The 14300-nt window shown below is 43.3% G+C and overlaps 1 protein-coding gene across 1 annotated transcript in view; it reads left to right on the plus strand.

Moving 5' to 3' along the window:
- DNAH5 (dynein axonemal heavy chain 5) overlaps positions 1–14300 on the plus strand; it is a 161754-nt gene that overhangs the window by 82711 nt on the left and 64743 nt on the right. Inside the window, exons 40-44 of the mRNA XM_033154384.1 lie at positions 964–1071; positions 3481–3634; positions 5387–5533; positions 9987–10228; positions 11695–11871. Coding sequence (XP_033010275.1) covers positions 964–1071; positions 3481–3634; positions 5387–5533; positions 9987–10228; positions 11695–11871 — 828 coding nt within the window. The remainder of the gene's footprint in view (positions 1–963; positions 1072–3480; positions 3635–5386; positions 5534–9986; positions 10229–11694; positions 11872–14300) is intronic.

Raw genomic sequence — 14300 nt, forward strand, 5'->3', positions numbered from 1 at the left:
AGTTCACAGCAAAAAGAAAGATTTCATACAGAAAAGCCTCCACTCAAAAGAGTCTCTAACAGTACATTCGGGTAAATATATCCAGGTTAGCTAATTAACCCCTTCACACCCATCCTTGTGTCCATGTTGGTGCTGTCAATGAGATGAGTGACAGCTGATAGAATATGTTTTGAGAAAGAGTGCAAACGCATTTATAGCATTTGTACCCTGCTCTCCCCCCTCCCTCCATCCCCCCCTATCTCACACACAGAGAGAGTTCCAATCCTTAGGCTTACAATCCTAAAGACAGCACAAAAGGAAAAAGGAACATGGAGGGAAGGGGGGGGGGAATTCTGAAAGTTAAATAGCAGTTCTTTTAATGACCATCTGGAATGGAAACAGGGCAAAGGCAGGAGGCACCCAATCATAGCTGTCAACTTTTTCCCTTTATAAGGGAAATTCCCTTATTCCGAATAGGATTCCTTTCAAGAAAAGGGAAAAGTTGACAGCTATGCACCCAATGGAACTGGTCTTGTGGCAGGGCTGATGAAATGAGGCAGCCTGATGGAATGTCTGCTTCCAGGTGACAGCTGAGTTAGATGAGACCTGATGCAGCAGACCTTTCAGTAATAGGGTTGCTGTATCACAAGCTTCCAGACCTCTTCATTGAATGCCTCTGGATGCCGTCATTTTCAGATATTTCCCTTACCTTGTCTGCTTTATTTTTTCTTGCACCGTCCTTCCTCTTGCCTATCAATGTCCTCCCCTTTCCCACCTCTCCAGGCTGCTTAGAATGGAAACTGTGTCTTATCTTTGCCAGCAGTGCAGTGGAAATGTTAGGCATATTGGTGAGTTGACGCTCTCCTGTGCGGTATAAAATAGTGGATTTGGCAACACATTATTATTAAGGATCTTAATGAAGCTAAGCATTGCGTTGCAGAAAGCAATAACTTTTCTATTGACATTTCCGTGTTTTTTTGGCAGATCGATGAAGACGAGCCCTTATTTCTGAGCCTGATTGAAGACCTTTTCCCAAGTATTCAACTTGACAAGGCAGGCTATCCAGAGCTCGAAGCTGCTATTAGCAAACAGGTAATGATTACAAATGTTTACATACTGCTTCTTAGGCTGGACAAAAGACTTTGGCTCAATGAATGAATCCCCTGGGAGGGGGAAAAACTTGCACTGACCGTGAATTCCCAACACAAAAATTTTTAATTGAGTGAGTGCTTTGTTGAAAGCATGAATAAAAATCCCAGGAAGTGTTTTCTTCACTTTGGATTATAAATGAATATTCGAAATGGGCTATGTTTGAGGACATGCACAGACACAGACCCAGTCTCTTTCTTCCTCTCCCCTGATCACACACACAGTCTCTCACACTGGTACACAACATCATGCTAGAAAAGGAGAAAGCAGCATGCTCTTGCCCCTAGGAATGTCAGAGAATTCTGATGGCAGTTGGAGCAGAAATGTCTGGTGTTCGTTTATTCATCCCAGGTCCAAAATGGGCATGATTCCAACAAATAGGAGTATTTGTTGTTGTTGCTTTAAGTGCACAAACAATGCATAATTGATTACACCCCTCTTCTATTTGCATTGTGTCTCCTTTGCACGGAAATGAACGGAGTGGAAGAATTTAATGACAATGCAATTATGTGATTGTCTACAATGGGCCAGTTATTCGATTTTGCCGCAACAGACAGCGAGTCTAATAGCATAGCTCTGAATGCAAGGCAAGCTGTGGTGGAATGGAAAGGGTGTCGCATGGGAGAAAAGAAGGCGAATGGAAAAGGATGCCGTCTTACATCCCTACTTGCAGCTCATGTGCACCACATTTTTCTTTCCCCCTCGCTTAGCGAAGAGATTCAAGTGTTGCAAGATTGAATTTTGTATCAGGGTCTGAAACTTCTAATTAATGTTATTTAACTCCAAGAAGGCTTGCTAAGATGTATAAGGCTGAATCAGATAAGTGCTGGAGATGCAAAGAGGTCGAGGGAATGTTCTTTCACATGTGGTGGACTTGTAAAAGGCTAAAAGAGCATTGGGAAATAATCCACATTGAATTGAAAAAAAATGTTTGAAAGTACTTCCCCCCAAAAAATCCAGAGCCCTTTTTGTTGCGGATAATTCAGACTGAAATTCCCAGGTGTCAAAAAAGGTTGCCGTATTTTTTGCTCCATAATACGCACCTGAACATAAGACACACCTAGTTTTTAGAGGAGGAAAGGGGGAAAGCCCTGGGTTTTTTTTTGAGGATCAGCTCAAAGTGGTGCAGCTTTTTTTGCAAAGAGGAAAAGCCCCGTTTTTATGGGGCCCAACTCACAGTTCTGCAGCTTCTAGTCCTACAGCCATTTCTACAGTTTCCAGACAGATAATCTAATCAGCCATTCCCATGTTGCTGGGGAAACAAACAGCCTCCCTCTGCATTCAACAATGGAGGCCTGGGCAAGGGGGCGGGGCTGGAAAGGGAGCCATATCTCTTTCCCGATCACTTGCTGAAAAGCTGTTCAGCGGCTTCAACACCCCCTTCTCTCTTTGTAAAAAAAAGAGCACGATCTGCCTTTGGCCCCTAGGCAATTCAGGGACCATGCATTCACTCCATAAGATGCACAGACATTTCCCCTTACTTTTTAGGAGGGAAAAAGTGTGTCTTATGGAGCAAGAAATATGATATTTATGTATGCCAATACAGCGGCCCATGTTTTGTTAAGTCAGAAATGGAAAACGAGCGAGGTCCCAACTAAAGAAAATGGCAACTTAAGCTGACAGAATATGTGCAGCTTGCAGACTTAACATATAGAATAAGAGAACAAGAAGAACATATGCTTAAGAGAAGATTGGAAAACGTTTATTGAATATATGGGAAAATGTACACTTGAAAACGTTGGCAGCATTAAGATAAATTCAACAACGTAAATAAGTTTTGATGGATGTAATATTGAACGGTTTAGTTTATGTAAAATATGCAGGGATTTATGATATGCAAAATGAACCATGGAAAGACAAGAAGGGAACTCATTCATATTTTAAGGATGCTTGAATGAGTATTCTAAATTGTAAAACAGAAAATGTAATAAAAAATTATACAAAAAAGAGAGGAACTTATAATTAAGGCTGCAATCCTGTCCTTGAATTTCACCAGTTGAGGGTTTCCTGGTTTGGCAGAAGCCCTACCTGCTGGGCCATCAGATTTGCCAGTGGAACTGCCTGAATATGGCGGTGGAACCCTCTGCTGGTGTAGATAAAACCCACTGGTGAAGATAAACTGGCAGAATGGCTAAAAAAAGGGCTCTGTCATGGACAAGATAGGAACAGCAGAGGGGGAGACACACACTTCCACCAGATCCGCTACCAGACCCTAGTGATGGTGCAACTTTTCAGCATCTCTGAATCTGACACAAAGAATTTCCTTCTCATTGAATTCAATGGAAGTGTCTGTCAATAAGCTTGCATAGATGGAACAGCCAATCACGATATGATTCTTGGTGATCACGACAGGTTGAAGAGGCTGGCTTAATTAACCACCCCCCGTGGAGACTGAAAGTTATCCAGCTGTTTGAGACGCAAAGGGTGAGGCATGGCATGATGGCTCTGGGTCCCAGTGGTGCAGGGAAAACAACATGCATCCACACACTGATGAAATCTATGACAGGTATGCAAACCACGCTTTCTCACAGGTTCAGTAAAACGATGCCTTTTTAAAGGATGTAACTGTGGTAACAATGGGTTAGCCTGAAGAGGTACATGTTGGATCCTAGTGTTCAAAGGACCCAGTCTTAATCAACTAAAACGTATTTTAAACAGTGTGGAGACAGATTCCAATGATGCTGAGTTTTCTTTGTTTTGGGGAATTGTGATGACATGGTGGTGACAGAAGAGAGTTACTATGGTAGCAGCAGAATCTAAACAGATCGTTGTTACTAAGGATTTTATGGTAACCAGAAAGTGCCTGCGAAGGGTTGCAATGAATGGAAGATGGGAAGAAAGCTGAGGAACTTTTGTATTGTGGGATACCAGTATTTTTTCTTTAAAAATCCTAGATTTCAAATATACCGTATTTTTCGGTGTATAAGACTAGGCGTATAAGACGACCCCCAACTTTCCCAGTTAAAATATAGAGTTTGAGATATACTCGACCGCAGATTCTCCACCCAGCGTATAAGACGACCCCCGACTTTTGAGAAGATTTTCCTGGATTAAAAAGTAGTCTTATACGCCAGAATATACAGTAATAGTTTCCCCATCAGCAAACTACCGGTAAATAGTCAATGTTGGATGTTAGAGGTAAAGGTAAAGGGACCCCTGACCATTAGGTCCAGTTGCAGACGACTCTGGGGTTGCGGAGCTCATCTCGCTTTACTGGCCGAGGGAGCCGGCGTACAGCTTCCGGGTCATGTGACCAGCATGACTAAGCTGCTTCTGGCAAACCACAACAGCGCACGGAAATGCCATTTACCTTCCCACTGGTGTGGTACCTACTTGCACTTCATGCTTCTCAAACTGCTAGGAGCTGGGACTGAGCAACGGGAGCTCATCCTGTCACGGGGATTCAAACTGCCGACCTTCTGATCGGCAAGCCCTAGGCTCTGTGGTTTAACCCACAGCACCACCCGTGTCCCCCATGTTGGACGTTAGCGCCCACCTATTGTCTGGTTTTGGATAGGTTGGCTTAGCTAACTCTGAGATGAGTCAGACAGTATGTTAAATTCAAAGGATGTTAATCTTGGGCAGAGGAAAAGATGGCAATGTACTGTTGATGCACAGTTTCCTCCAGGGCCACCTCCGTGGATTGCTAAGGTGCCCAACAAAACAGTGAGCACATGCTCATTACTGGGAAAGTGGTGTTTCTCCCTATGGAAGACTCCTCTCCCCAAAAGAAATACTCAGAATCTGTGATGAGGCCTGGAAGAGATAAACTCTGGGGTGGAAAGCAGAAGGAAAGGGAAGAGACTTAGCTAGGCACATAGGCAAACTATTGGTTCATTTAGCTCAATATTCTCTACACTGGTGGACAGCAGTGCTCCTGGATTTCAGAAATCAGTATTAAGTACAGTATAGTCGATACCCTTAAAAGCCTGAGCATATAAATGCTGGCTTTTAAGTTAACATACTGATTCAGGGTGTAAATCTAACTTTTGGAAGCCAGCATAATTTGTGCTAAAATGGCATAAAGTGTGCTAGATTCTCTGTTCAGGAGCGAGGCTCTGGCCACCAGCCCAAGCCTGGAAGAGAGAAAACAAGCCTTTGAAATAGAGTTTGACTTACACTATTCTTTTTGCCAGTGTAAGTTTTGCCAGGTCACATGACTGAGCTGAATGGAGTTAGGATCCAGTGTGATGCTATTCTATGGTACCTGAAGTCATCATCTTCTCCCTCTTCCTCTTCCATTTTAAAACTTCTACAGACTGTGGGCAGCCTCATCGTGAAATGAGAATGAATCCTAAGGCCATCACTGCACCACAGATGTTTGGACGCCTCGATGTTGCAACCAATGACTGGACAGATGGGATTTTTTCCACTCTTTGGAGGAAAACGTTGAGAGCTAAGAAAGGTACTTAAAACCTCAGTGCTGAATTTTGATTGAATCGAGGACCAGGTAATCTGCAGCACTCTAGTTCTTGCTCAGCTACAGTTCCTCTCCACCTTGGCAGCTGGGCCATTCTAGCTGCAGTTGATGGGAGCTGGAGTCCAATACATGTTGGAGGGCCAAGGGTTCCCCACACTCTGCCCTAGATGAAGACCATCAGCTACTCGTAACAACATAAGAAGAGTCTGCTGGATCCAGCCAATGGGTCCTGAAGCTCACAGTTCCTCCAGCAAGCAGGAACTGAGCACAAGAGCTCTCTCTCTCTGCTCCTGTGGCTTCCGACAGCTGGTGTTCAGAAGCATAACTACCATGACTAGTACCCACTGGTGGCCTTCCTTCTGATGATTTCTCCAGTCCTCTTTTAAGTTTATTATTTGTCCAGTCCTCTTTTAAATATAAAGGACAATTTTACTTGATTAAAGTGCAACGTGCATGTCAAAGCCTGGAGATACTTATAGACAGTCAACTAATGGCACAGCTCTGCCAATAATGTATATAATAATAATGTCATAGCGCAGTGCAAACACACAACTTTTCTTGCAGATAGTTCTCTATTAGAAGCACAAAGTCATGTAAATAGGAACAGTCACGGGAAAGAATTCTTCACATAGCCATATGTAGAGGCAGGGGTCATGCGTGAGTAGCGGATGCAGACAGACACCTCCTTACCGTCCCTCGGCGAAAGTATTACAGTAGATCAGAAGACAGCTTCTTCAGTTCATAATACTGTGTACTATATACTATATATAATACTATATATTCAACACGATACATTAGGCACCCCCAAACTTCTGCCCTCCAGATGTTTTGGACTACAATTCCATCATCCCTGACCACTGGTCCTGTTAGCTAGGGATCATGGGAGTTGTAGGCCAAAACATCTGGAAGGCCACAGTTTGGGGATGCCTGCGATACATCAAGAATATAAGATCTTCACAGGCATGTAGTATTATGAACTGAAGAAGCTGTTGTGAAACCTGCTTATCATCCGGAGTACAGGTCTTCTGATCTACTGTACTACTTTTGCCGAAGGATGGTGAGGAGATGTCCGTCTGCATCCGCTACTCACACATGACCCTTCCTCTACATATGGCTATGTGAAGAATCCTTTCCTGTGACCGTTCCCAATTACATGACTTTGCGCTTCTAGTAGAGAACTATCTGCAAGAAAATTTGCGTGTTTGCACTGCGCTATGACATTATTATTATATACATTATCGGCAGAGTTGTGCCATTATTTGTCTATAAGTATCTCCAGGCTTTGACATGCTCATTGCACTTTAGTGTGTTTAATCAAGTAAAATTGTTCTTTATATTTGCAAGCTGTGTTGGTGTTTTGGTCTTGGTGTATCATAATCGGTTTAACACCTGATACTTTCTTTGTATACCAGTCCTCTTTTTAAAACCATTCAAGTTGGGAGAGAATTCCATAGTCATTATTATAATTATAATTTTTATTATTATTTAATTTATTTGTACCCTGCCCATCTGACTGGGTTGCTCTGTGTGGAAGAACTTTAGATGTTCCGAATCTTCCAAAATGCACTTTCAATAGATGTCTAGTATTATCAGAGAGGGGAGGAAAAACTTTTCGGTATCCACTTTCTCCATAATTTTATAAATTTCTATCAGGTCAACTCTTATTTGCTTTTTAAGTCCCCTATGCTGTTGGTTGCTGCGTTTATCTGATTGCTGTGATGTTATGAGCCACAACTATTGTCCTGAGTGCAATACAGTGCTCTTTCCCCTTTTACTACTCTTTTTGAATAGCCTGCTAGTTTGAGGGTGAACAATTGCTGCTTCCTTCAAGCCGGGGATAGATTTCCAAGCTATCTAAAGCCTTTTGTGTAAGGTACCTGAAACTGTATATCTGTCTAGCTTCCGGGGGAAGTTTTGAAACGAACAGCTTGCACACTTGAATATTTGGCCGAGGAAAGACAAACTTTAGACTCTCTGGGGGCCAAAGCAGACCTGAAGTTAAATGAAGGCATCTTTGCATATACAGTAACATGTAATTTTCTTTAAAATGCAGAAGGCAGCACCTGTGGGTTTTTTGGGGGTGGGGAAGGGCTAACAATGGGATCAGAGCAGCTGTGGTAGAGGAGTTATTGTCCTGAAGAAAACACCGCTCCTGAAACTGGCATGGGCTGTTAAGGAGGGAATTCCTCTATGCCAGCAGAAGATGTGTAAGTGAAGATATTAAAGGTAAAGATAAAGGGACCTCTGGCCGTTAAGTCCAGTCGCAGACGACTCTGGGGTTGTGGAACTCATCTTGCTTTACTGGCCGAGGGAGCCGGTGTACAGCTTCCGGGTCATGTGGCCAGCATGACTAAGATCCTTCTGGAGAAACCAGAGCAGCGCACAGAAACACCGTTTCCCTTCCCACCGGAGTGGTACCTATTTATCTACTTGCACTTTGATGTGCTTTCAAACTGCTAGGTGGGCAGGAGGTGAAACCAAACAATGGGAGCTCACCCCGTCACGGGGATTCGAACTGCCGACCTTCTGATTGGCAAGCCCTAGGCTCTGTGGTTTAGACCACAGTGCCACTCGCGTCCCTTAAGTGAAGATATTAGCTTTCCCCAAATATTTGTAGCTCACACAGTTGCCACCACACAAGGGTACGACGGGAGCTATGTTCACTTCCTCCACGCACTCCACTAAGCTTCCCACTGGCATGGAAGCCTGTGCAATCAGGGCTCTAGTGTGGTGGCACCTTTGGAACTCCCTGCCTATTGATATCACTGTAGTCTTTTTGGTGCCTGCTAAAAACGTAATTTATTTAGACAACCCTACGCAGATATCTGGAATGTTGGTGTGTGTTTAGCTGATTGCTGCTTTTAATTTTCTGTCTGTTTTATTTGTTTTTACTAAGATTTTTATTGTTTGGGTTTTTCTTGTAAACTGCTGTGGGTTTTTACAACCAAGCAGTATAAACATTTTATAAAATGAAATAATAATAATAATAATAATAATAATAATAATAATAATAATAAAGAAATCATGCAGACTTTCCTCCCCACAGCTCATGGAAGAGGCAATGGTCAACAGTCATGGTCCCCTTTCTCTCCTCATTGGATGAGCTACCAACTCCCAAAGAGAGCTACTGCGATATTAGACCTTTACAAACAGGCAGCAGGTGGCACTGTGGTCTAAACCACTGAGCCTCTTGGGCTTGCCGATCAAAAGGTCGACAGTTCGAATCCCTGTGACGGGGTGAGCTCCCGTTGCTCTGTCCCAGCTTCTACCAACCTAGCATTTCAAAAGCACACCAGTGTGAGTAGATAAATAGGTACCACTGCAGCGGGAAGGTGAATGGCATTTCAATGTGCTCTGGTTTCTGTCACGGTGTCCTGTTGCACCAGAAGCGGTTTCGTCATGCTGGCCACATGACCCAGAAAGCTGTCTGTGGACAAATGCTGGCTCCCTCGGCCTGAAGCGAGATGAGCGCCACAACCTCATAGTCACCTTTGACTGGACTTAACCACCCAGGGGTCCTTTACCTTTTTACCTTTTACATACACTATGAAAAAGAAAGTTGAATAACTTTTCAGCAACATACTCTTGTTCTCTCTGAGAGGCGTAACAATGCACTTAAGACAGAATGTCCATTGTGGGCTTGGGGGGATTTCTGGTTAGAAGGCAAAGTAAAGTGTTAATGACACTCAGGTCTGCTGCATTTTGTTTCCATGTTCCTATATCCTACTTTTCCTGCAATAATCTCAAGAGGCGCTTAAGCTTCATAACAATTGGATGCGCTAGTTTTGGCAGAAAGGTGACAACTCGTCTAAGGTCACCCGATCAACTTCATGGTTGTGAGGTTATTTGAATTGTAGAGTTGGAACCCTGAGGATCATCTAGTCCAGGCATAGGCAACCTTCGGCTCTCCAGATGTTTTGGCCTACAACTCCCATGATCCCTAGCTAACAGGACCAGTGGTCAGGGATGATTGGAATTGTAGTCTGAAACATCTGGAGAGCCGAAGGTTGCCTATGCCTGATCTGGTCCAATCCCCTGTAATGCAGGAAAATTCAGCTGCCCCATACAAGGATCGAACCTGCAACCTTTGTGTTATCAACACCGTGCTCTAACCAGCTGAACTATACACCTCACACATAGTGCACCTATTAGATCACACTGGCATACTTAAGAGGTCAGCAGACAGCATTGTTTAAATTGGAGAAATTGCATCTTTTGTGTACTGTTATTTGGGTCCTTCCTGTACTTTAAGTGGATTTTAACTGGTTCTTATGCCAATAATAAAGGTGCATTATTGTATATATCCCTCTTAGTCATGGTTAACTTTATGCAAGAATGCCAAAACATTTCAGGCAATTAAGCACCCTTGTTGTACAACAAAATAATCTCACGACATGGAATGTTTTTTTTTTTTTTTTTTGTAACCTTTGGATTATAGGGGAACACATTTGGATAGTTCTTGATGGTCCCGTTGATGCAATTTGGATTGAGAACCTGAACTCGGTGCTTGACGATAACAAAACATTAACGCTTGCTAATGGAGATCGGATTCCTATGGCGCCAAACTGTAAAATTGTCTTCGAGCCTCATAATATTGACAACGCTTCTCCTGCCACTGTGTCGAGGAATGGCATGGTGTTTATGAGCTCCTCGGTTCTCAACTGGAGCCCTATTCTTGAGGTATAAATGTTTATATGTGTTCCTTGGGCCACCTCCATCATCAACTCCTTAATTGCCTTCAGGCAGTTGAATCTGGAACTGCGGAATAATCTCCAAAGTGTCCTGGACGTGCATGTAGCTGGCTAATATGGATGAGAGTTTACCATCCTGAATATTGCCTTCAGCAGCTTCATCAGCCCGATAAAAAATTCTGCTTCCCTACGCACTGATTGGACGCAGGTGGTGCTGTGGTCTAAACCACAGAGTCTAGGGCTTGCCGATCAGAAGGTCGGCAGTTCGAATCCCCGTGATGGGGTGAGCTCCTGTTGCTCGGTCCCAGCTCCTGCCAACATAGCAGTTCGAAAGCACGTCAAAGTGCAAGTAGATAAATAGGTACCACTCCGGCGGGAAGGTAAACCGCATTTCCGTGCACTGCTCTGATTCACCAGAAGTGGCTTAGTCATGCTGGCCACATGACCCGGAAGCTGTACGCCGGCTCCCTTGGCCAGTAAAGCGAGATGAGCACCGCAACCCCAGAGTCATCCGCGACTGGACTTAGCAGTCAGAGATCCCTTTACCTTTACCTTTATGCACTGATTATCAAAGCTGGACAGGATCTTAGATGTAGCTTCCCCACATCTAAGCCCATCATTCTGTGGGATGGATGTCAGATCAAGTGCATGTTTACAGCTGACTTAAACCAATTAAGTTACAAAATAAATAAATTCAACAGTGTCAAAATATACCTGCCTTTTTGGGAGCTTTTAGCAGTCATACTGTTGATTTAATGTTGTCCTCACCTGCCTGTGTATGTCCGCAATTATACAAATCTGATAGGCCTCAAAGTCTTGTAATATCATCTCATTCATGCAACTGGGTGTTGTCACCTATATATTATTCTTTTGCAAATAAGGCTGTTTTAAATGTGCATTTTATATTTGTCTTCCTTTAGCAATGTTTTATTTTGAAATTTCTAAGATAATATTTCAGTTTCTGTTGATTAGTGTTGCTTTGAATATATACTTCAAAGTATACATTACTTGACTTTAGTCAGTAAGGTTTCATTCTGGATTTTTTATTTGATGTTTAAATGTAGGTTGTAAACTGTTTCGATTCCCCCCCCCCCCCTTAAAAATATAAAGCGGTATAGAAATGAAATGAATAACAGTAACAATAATCTGACTAACAGGCAAGGAAAAATGGCACCAGAGCCAAAATACGATTTGTTTTTGCACAATCTAAGTGTTTTCTAGGGGCGGAAATTGCTCATTTCCACCTAAAAATCCAAATGGATAGTTGTATACAATGTTCTGCTCAAAATAACCCTATTAAAATTAATAGATATGCTTAACTTTAGGCCAATCAATTTCAGTAGGTTTACTGAACTTGGTTGGTGACAGGCCTGGATAATATTTAGAGTAGCTCTAATAGTGAGAATTTGGACATATTTTTAAAAGTCACTTGGCACTTCTTTCTTGGTTGCACAGGGCTTCCTGAAGAAACGCTCTACACAGGAAGCTGACGTTTTGCGTCATCTGTACACAGTGTCTTTCCCAGAACTCTACCGGTATAGCATCCAGTCTTTAGAATACAAGATAGAGATGCTGGAAGCCTTTGTGATAATGCAGAGCATTAATATGCTGCAGGGCTTGATCCCTTACAAGGTAAGCCGTCCCAGGCTTTTGAAAAACAACTTTTGGAAAAGACACTTGTTATAAGCATGATTGAGGTTTTGTCTGTATCTGGGTGTGCAAAGCCAAATGAGCAAATACTTTGTTGTTGTTTAGTCATTTAGTCATGTCTGACTCTTTGTGACCCCATGGACCAGAGCATGCCAGGCACTCCTGTCTTCCCCTACCTCCTGCAGTTTGGTCAAACTCATGTTGGTAGCTTCGAGAACACTGTCCAACCATCTCGTCCTCCGTTGTCCCCTTCTCCTTGTGCCCTCAATCTTTCCCAACATCAGGGTCTTTTCCAGGGATTCTTCTCTTCTCATGAGGTGGCTAAAGTATTGGAGCCTCAGCTTCAGGATCTGTCCTTCCAGTGAGCATTCAGGGCTGATTTCCTTCAGAATGGATAGGTTCTTGCAGTCCATGGGACTCCCAAGAGTCTCCTCCAGCACCATAATTAAAAAGCATAAATTATTTGGCGATCAGCCTTCTTTATGGTCCAGCTCTCATTTCCATACATCACTACTGGGAAAACCATAGCTTTAACTATACAGACCTTTGTCAGCAAGGTGATGTCTCTGCTTTTTAAGATGCTGTCTAGGTTTGTCATTGCTTTTCTCCCAAGAAGCAGGCGTCTTTTAATTTCGTGACTTCTGTCACCATCTGCAGTGATCGTGGAACCCAAGAAAGTAAAATCTCTCACTGCCTCCATTTCTTCCCCTTCTATTTGCCAGGAGGCGATGGGACCAGTGGCCATGATCTTAGTTTTTTTTTATGTTGAGCTTCAGACGATACTTTAAATAAATAGCAAATACTTTAGGACCCTTCATTTGAATACCAATATTCTAAATAAATACATTACATCAGACATGGTTACATAGCACACATTAAATATTATCAATCCCTCAATAAGAATACATAATGCCTTTGGAAGTGCTTTGTGCAATACAAAATTCTCCTTCCTTAAATAACAGCAAGGAAGTACACATACTGGCAAGCTTTTCTATTAGTATAAATCAACTTCTGCTGGAATAAATGCAACACTGAAGTGTCTGTGTCTATTCATACACAAACTTCTGATTCTACATATAATATCGAGGAAATACATGCCCCAACATTCCAAATATGCAATCCACTTTGTGCTAACATGTTATTATCAAGAAATGCGCAACCATCTTTTCCTACTCATGCATTAATGGGTTTTTAAGCACAATATACTTGAGTCACAAGGGAGGCAGACCAAAGTCTGATTATATACAAAGGCAGGAAAAAACAGGACCTTGGACAGCTCCAACGGTGCTCTGCTGGCTGAAAGCAGCTAGATAAGTTGTTGTCTCTGCAGGGAGCTAGGCAGCCAACTGAAACCTTAAGTAGACTGACAAGACCTGGAGAGTTATGAGCTCCTCTTCCGTGGAGAAGGTGGCTGGGTTGTGAAAGGGCCCTCGCCTTATTTGACCTATGAGGCTAAAGTATGGTTACCAGATTTTTTTCAATGAATCTGGGGACACTTTTTTTTTTTTTTTGAAGCTGAGTAGCAACAGGGAGTCAGAAGTGGGGATGGTGAGGCAAAAGACCCTGGGCTCAAGCACACATGCATATTGTATAAAAGGTGCAAAGTCCTTATTTCGCATCCTGTGAAACATAAATGTGCAGAGTTTTTTAAAAACTGGGCAACAGTGCGCCACTCACCCACGATTCCTGAGTCTCCCCTGATCTCCTGCCTCCTTCCTCCTTTGTTTTGACTGACCGGGGGTGGTTCAGAAGTTGCGGTTGGCTGGCCATTGCCCAGTTTTTAAAAAACTCTGCGCATTTATATTTCACAGGGTGCAAAAGAAGGGCTTTGCACCTTGCCCAGCAGAGAAACCGTGCGCCTTGCGCCTCTCCTGGGTAACGGCCGCCCACCTGCGACTCCCAAGCCTCCCCCAATCTGTCAAAACAAAGGGGGAAGGGAGGAGGAGATCTGTACTGCTAGACGTCCCCAGTTCCCCTTTGGCAGTGGCGGTGGCAGCGAGCAGCGAGCATCTTCTGAAGCCAGCCAGAGCCAACTGCGCTACCAGGCTGGCTCTGGGCTGCTGAGGCTGCCGTTGCCACGTTTCCTAGGGACAGATTTGCAAATCTGGGGACATTCCAGGGACGGAATTTGTCTGGGGACAGATTTGCAAATCTGGGGACTGTCCCGGGAACCGGGGACGTCTGGTAACCCGAGGCTAAAGAGATAGAAGGACTGCAGGAGATTCATCCTTTGAGTCAGAGGACGGTGGTCTATCTGTGTCCTCTGGCTGTCCCCAAATAAGGTATTGTCAACACTTCTCAGAGAAGTCTATGACATAAAGTATAATGCTGTCATGCAAACACCACTAACAACCGTTTTCTAATTCATATTGCATCTATTAATGGTTGGTTTATATCTTTCCCCCATAAAC

Source organism: Lacerta agilis, chromosome 7, assembly GCF_009819535.1.
Source record: "Lacerta agilis isolate rLacAgi1 chromosome 7, rLacAgi1.pri, whole genome shotgun sequence".
Lineage (NCBI taxonomy): Eukaryota > Metazoa > Chordata > Lepidosauria > Squamata > Lacertidae > Lacerta > Lacerta agilis.